The sequence below is a fragment of the Pipistrellus kuhlii genome, unplaced genomic scaffold (genome assembly GCF_014108245.1).
Source record: "Pipistrellus kuhlii isolate mPipKuh1 unplaced genomic scaffold, mPipKuh1.p scaffold_m20_p_24, whole genome shotgun sequence".
Taxonomy (NCBI): domain Eukaryota; kingdom Metazoa; phylum Chordata; class Mammalia; order Chiroptera; family Vespertilionidae; genus Pipistrellus; species Pipistrellus kuhlii.
The window spans coordinates 8197595-8205644 of record NW_023425523.1 but is presented as its reverse complement, the minus strand read 5'-3'; the positions used below and the strand labels follow the sequence as shown (position 1 = coordinate 8205644).

Sequence of the window (8050 nt, the reverse complement as noted above, 5' to 3'; positions counted from 1 at the left end):
TGAAATGAAGAAGGATCTCCACAAATATATGCTAGTTAGTTGACCAATTCAATTTCCTGTCTTTGCAATGAAGAAAAGCACATAATCATCTTAAGCTTTTTCTCCTACCATCTATAAAAAGCTATCTACCTATAGGATAATAGATGGAAGGTATTAACCTTCTTTGTTTTAGTCAAATATGAGACCCGACTATAGAGAAATGAGATTGGATTCCTTGCATGTCTCACAAACTAGGTATAAAAAACAATTCTAAAACAAGAATTCCAAGAATCCTCTAAATAATGACATCACCAGAAAAAACATGTATAGCTTCCCAAAGCCACCATTTTGATAATCCTCAACAGATGAGTATGTTCTTGGATGTTTGTAAAAAAAAAAAAAAAATCCCCATGACTCTGCAGTTACACAGAAATCAAGTATGGTCACCAGAACCCACCCATGCTGACCACATCTGTGCCCATCACATGGGACAGGAGCCTCCCTGTCATGAGAAGAAGACCCGGGAGAGATGAGGGCTGAGAGAGGGCTCCACACGTGCTAGGAGGGGTCGGATCCTTAGGCCAACACAGCCACGTGTCACAGGTGAAACGGGAGAAAGGTGGGGCTTGGCTGAGCCTTGGGTGAATCAAGCTTTTCAATGGGGTGGGGCATCTTGTCCAAACCCCAGTGCTAACTCAATTAAATCCCCTATATAAGGCTCCTGCCGCTGACCTGGTACTGCACACACCGCTTAGCAGCTACTTGCCTCACCCTGCCTGTGCATTAGGTAAGTGCCCTCCTGAGGAACCTCTTTCTCACTCTCAGTTCTTAGTGATCTGACCTCCTAAAACCAGTGCTGTGGGCAGAAAGTGTCCACTCTGACTGGGCCTCAGTCAACCAGTGCACAAGGGAAAGGACACTGTCCTCACTGCACTGGCCGGGCAACAGCGCCTCTCACTGGGAGACTGTGTTGGCAGCAGCAGGAAGACCTCCCACATGCCTTCCTGGGTCAGCTAAAGTCTCTTATTCTCTCTCTCTCTCTCTCTCTCTCTCTCTCTCTCTCTCTCTCTCTCTCTCTCTCTCTCTCTTAAATATATTTTTACTTATTTCAGAGAGGAAAGGAGAGGGAAAGACAGAAACATCAACAATAAGAGACAATCATTGATTGGCTGCCTACTGAGGATCGAACATGAGACTCATGATTTCCTGGTTCATAGGTCAATGCTCAACCACTGAGCCACACCAACCAGGGAGGTATCTTGTTCTTAAAGTTCTGGAAACTTCTTGGCAATGCTCAGGGTTTGTGAGACCAGAATCAGGTTATGGTACTTCTGCTAACCCAGACAATGGGGTTGAATCTTCTCAGGGAGCAATGGGCTCTGACCCCAGGGCAATACCTAGGCAAGATGGGTTTGTGGATTTATCCTAAGGGCTCTGAAGTGTAACTAAAAGGCCATCTCGATATTTTTTCTGCGTATAGGTCAGTAGTTGAGGTTGGCCATGTGGTTAAAAACAAAATCAAAAACAAAAAGCAGGATCTGTTCATGTCTCTATAGAAGTTCTATGTTCTGAATTTTTGGCTGCCAGATCGTAGAAAGGACACTTGCTGAAGAGCCTCAGGAGTGTGGGGGGGAGGAGGGATCTCCTTCCTTTTTCCCTCCCCTCTCTTGGCAGGCCCTCCTCTTCCTGAGCCCTGTCCCTTCCACCTCCTCAGTGCCCCTCCCCCACCACCTCCCTCTGCATCTGAACCCTGCCTCTCAGACACCATCTTCTCCTTGAGGCCTCCCTGAGGCTCCTGCTTCTGCATCTCCAGGTCTCTTTGCCTCTTGCCCATCCAGCCTCACCCAGAACCCACTTCCACCTGAGCCCACCCCCCTGGCTGATGAGAAAAAAATATCTCCCTTCAATTGGGGACCTTTCCTCACAGGCCACCGGGGTTATGGGCTTGAAGGAGCCACATACCTCTGAGCAGGCTGACAGGTCCCATCGCAAAGGACAGAGCTCAGACCCAGAGAAACCAGGACTCTCAGAACTGGCAGACTTTCAACCAGGAGAGCACCCCTCCTCAGCGGTCCCCACAGGTGGTGGCCCAGCCTCTTGCTGAACACCTTCCTAAAGGGTAGTGAGGAAGGGCAGAGTGGGGCCCTCAGGTTCCTGCCTGGCCCCTACCGGAGGCAGGAATTGACTCACATACGCACTTACTGCCGGCTGGTGCTCCCAGGAGGACTCTTACAGCCTGTGACAGGCAAAGACAGGCTGGACAGACTGTCCAGGGGGCAGGGTCTCCAAGGTCATTGCATTTGAGTTCAGGAGATGTGGGTTCTAGGATTTCTTGGTCCCTTACAAGCGGTGTGGCCTTGGGCAAATCAACTTCTCTGTCTGCTCCATCGCCTATAAAAGGTGTAGATAATAAGGATGATGCAGAGAGAGGGAGAGGGAGGATGCATATGAAAGTACTTAGTGAGCAGTAGACTATATAGAGACATATGCAAACATATGTGTATAATGATATTTAATAGGTGATATTTTGTATAAACCAGCATCTATCAAGGGCTTTAAATGAATTATCTCTCTTAATCTGCAAGCTAATCCTCTAAAGTAAATACTTGTATTGCCTTCATTGCATGGTGAGTAAACAAAGGCATTAGTTAGAGGCAAAGAAACCTGCCCTAGCTCCCCTGCCGGGTAGGTGGCAGCTGACTCAGGAGCCTGCCTCTAACCACCATTGCCCCTGAGTCCCCTCCATAAATACGTTGGGAAGGAAAGGAAGACAACAGAGACCAGAAGGAGAGCCCAAACATAGGGGAAGGACTTTGAAGCAGGAATGCTCCCAGGAAACCACTGGGGCTGATTATGGAGCCCCTGGGGCTTTCTTCTCTCTCCAGCTTGACTACCAAGATGCCTCAATTACTGCGAAACATCAATGGAATCATCGATGCCTTCCAACGCTATGCCAGGACGGAGGGCAACTGCATGGTGCTCACCCGGGGGGAGCTGAAAAGGCTCCTGGAGCAGGAGTTTGCTGACGTCATCGTGGTATGATGGGCCTAGCCAGATGGGGAAGGGCTCAGGGGAGAGCAAAGATGGTTTGTCTGCAGACCAGACCCTCTGCCCCAGGAATCAGAGGAGGCAGCTGCTAGATCCAAGCCCACAGGTCCTACTGGAGGCTGTGCAGGCAGAGAAGCAGGCGGGAACAGGGATAGCCACTGGAGTTGACAGGCCAGGTCCTTAGAGAAAACACCTTGACATCAGTGGATTCAAATTGGGAGATAAGGTGAAAAGACTCTAATGGGACAGCTCAGGGAGAGACCCAGCCTTGGAATATTCTAGAAATAAAAATAACTTCTGTACTTCTGCTGCTTCTTAAATCTGCTATGGTGAGTGATCATCTACTCTGTCTAGCAGAGATTTCATCATCCATTAATAAGCATTCATGAGAAGCCCAGCTCCGTGCCTTGTACAGAGCATTTGCTCAGAAACATTAGCTGAGTGCTCACATCAGCGATGAGTTTTGGGAGAGCAAATCAGACCCAGGTGCACCTCCCTGTCTCTTCCTGCCTTTCGCTCACAGCTAAAACACTCAGATGGTCAAGGTCTTGGGGACAGGGATATGTGGGTATATCAGGGTGCTGTTTTCACCTGCTCGGGGCAATCTATAGTGCCTGGGGATCCCCAACCCCCTAAGTTGGGGAAATACCTGAGCCTCAATAAGGATCTCACAGAATTCCCCAGGAGCCAGGATCCCTCCCTGTTTCTCTTGGTGAGAATGTGGCCTCCGTGCTGGGGCCCAGGGCCCGAGGACAGCCCAGTGAATCACCCCGCATGCAATCATTTATTCATTCTTCATGAAATCTTCGTTCACTTCTCCTGTGGGCCAGACATTATGCCAGACACAGAGGATACAAAATAAAAGGTGTTTCCTACCTATGAGGGAGCGAGACAGGACTGAGGAAGGAAAGTGATTTTGTGTTCATGTTGCTGTATGGGAAAGGGGATCGGGGCAGAGCAGGTAGGCTCCAGGCTCGGGGCTGGGGTTCTGGCAGTTGAGTGGGGAGGGCTGCTGACTTTGCCTGATCTTCTCCCCAGAAACCCCATGACCCGGCCACCGTGGATGAAGTCCTGCGCCTGCTGGATGAAGACCACTCAGGGACCGTAGAATTCAAGGAATTCCTGGTCTTGGTGTTCAAAGTCGCACAGGCCTGTTTTAAGACATTGAGTGAGGGTCCTGAGGGAGCTTGTGGATCTCAAGAGTCTGAAAACTCCACCCGTGGGGCCTCGGGGGAGCTGGGAAAAGGACAGAGAAGTGTCACAGAAGTAGGAGGCCTTGGGGAAGGACAGCATCACAAGGGGAGCAGTGGTGGCCAGGGCAGGCAGGCTTCCAGAGGGCAAGATGGGGCTGGGGCACACACCCAAGGACCGGACATCAGCTCTTCCCAGAGACAGGGGAGAGAGAGCCAGCAGACACAAGCAAGGGGGCACGTGGAGCCTAGCCAGAGAGTGGGAGAAGACCAGGGTCACATGACCAGCGAGTGGGTGCCGGAGAGACAGTCACAGACTAGAGAACAGAACAGAGCCCACCAGACACATGGGACTGTTAGTGGCACCGTAACTCAGACACAGACAGGTGCCACCCACACCATGGAGTGGGACGGGAGCCAGATGAGCCAGGTAGCCTCTAGAGGACACATTCAGATACCTACAGGGTCACACACCCAGACCACACAGCAGGACAGGAGCCGCCAGACAGGAAGCACTAGCACCCAGTCTACCTATGGCCAGACCAGAGGGACTGAGACCCACACTCAAGACTGGAGCCAGATGAGCCAGGTAGCCAATAGAGGACACGTGCAGATACCTACAGGGTCACACACGCAGCAGGACAGGAGCCATCAGACAGGAAGCACTAGCTCCCAGTCTACCCATGGCCAGACCAGAGGGACTGAGACCCACACTCAAGACTGGAGCCAGATGAGCCAGGTAGCCAATAGAGGACACGTGCAGATACCTACAGGGTCACACACGCAGCAGGACAGGAGCCATCAGACAGGAAGCACTAGCTCCCAGTCCACCCATGGCCAGACCAGAGGAACTGAGACCCAAACTCAAGACAAGAGCCAGATGAGCCAGGTAGCCACAGGAGGGCACACTCAGACACAGACAGGATCACACACGCAGCAGGACAGGAACCGCCAGACAGGAAGCACTAGCACCCAGTCCACCCATGGCCAGACCAGAGGAACTGAGACCCAAACTCAAGACAAGAGCCAGATGAGCCAGGTAGCCACAGGAGGGCACACTCAGACACAGACAGGGTCACACACCCAGACCGCACAGCAAGACAGGAACCAGACAGGGGCTAGAGAACAGGGACAGACCCTGACACAGTCAGGCTGCTCTGGGGCAGAAGAGAGAGTGCCAGGAGGTCAAGCCCAGGCTGGGGCCAGCACCTCGACAGGCAGGCAGGACGGCAGCAGCACTCACCCAGGGGGCAGTGTGACAGGAGGGCAGGGTGAAAGAGACCCCCCGAAGCTCAAGGAGGAGTGGGTTGATGACCCATCAAGAGAGCCAGTGATTGGAAGGCAGGACCAGGGCAGCCTGCACACCGCCCAGCCGGAAGGAAAGCCAGAGCTCACAGCCAGGGGGCTGTATTCCTACTTCACAGGCAACAAGCCATGAGTGTCCCTGCCCTGGCTCCCAGTGCCCAATGCCAGAAGACGTCAGCCGGAGAGGTGTTGGCTTGTGCTTCCCTGGCCAGTCTGGCTGGCATGTCCCTGGACATCAGATCTTAATCCTGGTGCCTCTCTCTTAGGCCTTTCTCAGTGAGGCCATTTCTGCAAGGTGCCTTCTCTCCTACACTCTTCTCTCTTGCTGCTTTGCTGTGCAGACCTTCTCAGCAGCAGGAAGATACAGAACAAGTTATCCCTTTCACCGAATGTTCCTCAGCTTGTGGAGTTTTCAGAACTACCTTTCTCTTTGCCCCCTGTCCACCACCCTATCTATCCTGGTGCATCAATAAAACCCATCTAAGCAGCTGGGCTCTGTGTCCCCTTCAATCACTATTGACGTAAGAGGCTAAGGGCCATGGGGCTGTGATGAGCTACACGTGGCCCCTACCCTTGAGGAGCATCCACTTGAGAAAATATTGCATGAGATTCCAAGAGTAGAAAGAGTCGAAGAGAGGCCCTAGATGGCTTGGCTCAGTGGATAGTGCGTCAACCTATGGACTGAAAGGTCCCAGGTTTAATTCCAGTCAAGGGCATATGCCCAGGTTTCGGGCTCGATCCCCAGTGAGGAGCATGCAGGAGGCAGCCGATCAATGATTCTCTCTCATCAATGATGTTTCTTTCTCTCTCTTCCTCTCCCTTCCTCTCTCAAATCAATTTTTTTAAAGAGTCAAAGAGAGGAGATATCATACTTTTATACGTGGCAGAGATGGATCAGGAAAGGTTTCAACTAGAAGAGGTTGCTTTTGTAATGCCCTTAAAGGACAAGTAGGAATTAGGTAGGTAAAGCTATTCTCAGTCCTTCATGACCTCTAATTCTGGAGTGTTAAGTCTCTGTTCACCTGTAAGGCCATCCAGGAAGGCTGACTTAAGGTTGCCAATAAGTGGAATAAGACTGCAAGGGCTGAGTTGGGATCAGGAAAGATGTATGTTATCAGGGACTTAGCCAGAAGCCCTGAACTCCCCTCTACCACATCCTCATTCACGCCAGCTCTGATGGTCATGATGCCTCACCCTCTGGATGAGGAACTATCGATATATTAAAGGGTCACAGCATTGGGAAGGTTGAGAACCACTGATATGAAGTTATGGCACAGAACCTTTCAACTCTGGTTTATTGTAAGAATCACCTCTGGAGTAGCTTTCAAAATACAGATTTTATTTTTGAAGGACAGACGGATAATCCTTCTGCATCATACCCAATACATTGAAATGTGTCTACAGACTACTTAAAAATATAATTTATTGCGGTATTTACTTAGTTGCAGTAGACTGGAACTGAATCCACCATGTCTGAGGTGTGCCTGCGTACTGCACTGCTGCCCCTGGTGGTGGTGAAGTTACTGCAGTGAATCTTCCTGCTGGAATGGGACGTGGTATCAGCCCAGGGAAGGCCACTGTGGCTTTGGGCAAGCAGCACCCGCAGGAAGTGGCCTTGAAATCTCAGTGTCGACCCACCACTGGCTGCTCCGAGCCACAGGGCTGATAGTGGCGGGAGAAGGGGTCACTATGGGTATGTTTGTTTTAGAGGTGCCCTTCACGGAGCCACTTCTGCTAACAAATGATCTCTCAGCATCTGGTTTGGGACAGGCCCTGCCTTGATGCCCTAGCAGAGCTAGATCTCTTGGCAGGCTTTGGCTCCAGTGAGCAGGTGCCCCCTGGTCTCACCTGGCAAAATTCGTTTCTGGAGCAGTCCCTGTGGAAAAGCAGGGAGGTAAACACCCCTCGGCTCTCCCTTCTCAAGACAGAAAACAGCAATCTGCACACCTCTCCTGGGGGTCCTGAGACCACCCCTTTGTCCTGGCCACTTACAAGAACACTGTGAATTCATCTCCCAGGACTGATGGATGCCAATCAGCTCTGTGAGAGCATTCTCAGTGCTCCCCATTTGTACATGAGCTACAAGTAGTAAATGATGGCTCTCTTCCCCTGTCCATTTAACAGGGGGGAAACTAAGAAAAAATAAACCAAATGGCTTTGATTCTATTGTCTGCCTGAGTGGTGAGTGGCTTCCTGAGGCACAAGGCCCAGTAACTAGGGAGGGGTTGAGGATTAGAGTGTGGGGCCTATTGAAACAGACAAGGCTGAAAGGGGCCCCGAATCTTACTGTAAAGTGCTAAACAGATAGCTCTGCCACAGAAGAGGCTCCTCATTCCTAGGAGCTGGGCAGTTTGGAGGCCCACAGCTCTGGGCAAAATGTGGAGAGTTCATTTGTTCTAGTGTATCTGAAAAAATGGACAAAATGGATACTAAGATAAAATGGAGCCAACAGTAAGAGGAATGCTTGGTGGAGAGGGGTCCTTGGGCCCATAGAGTAATGCCCACCTTTGGAAACCTCCACACTCCTT

General features: G+C 51.1%; 1 protein-coding gene across 7 annotated transcripts; it reads left to right on the top strand.

Moving 5' to 3' along the window:
- Positions 1-564: 564 nt before the first annotated feature.
- On the top strand, positions 565-6007 carry LOC118727275 (cornulin). 7 transcript variants are annotated; one of them, XM_036452993.2, is made up of 5 exons: positions 565-582; positions 697-766; positions 2865-3015; positions 4066-4603; positions 4841-6007. In XM_036452993.2, exons 3-5 carry the CDS (start codon positions 2878-2880, stop codon positions 5653-5655), a joined length of 1491 nt encoding a protein of 496 aa, XP_036308886.1. In that variant the 5' UTR covers positions 565-582; positions 697-766; positions 2865-2877; the 3' UTR covers positions 5656-6007. The 7 variants fall into 7 exon arrangements, with proteins under 7 accessions (XP_036308886.1, XP_045442682.1, XP_045442684.1 ...); XM_045586726.1 differs by having other exon boundaries at positions 4682-6007; XM_045586728.1 differs by having other exon boundaries at positions 4066-4903; positions 5192-6007.
- The last annotated feature ends 2043 nt before the right edge of the window (positions 6008-8050 follow it).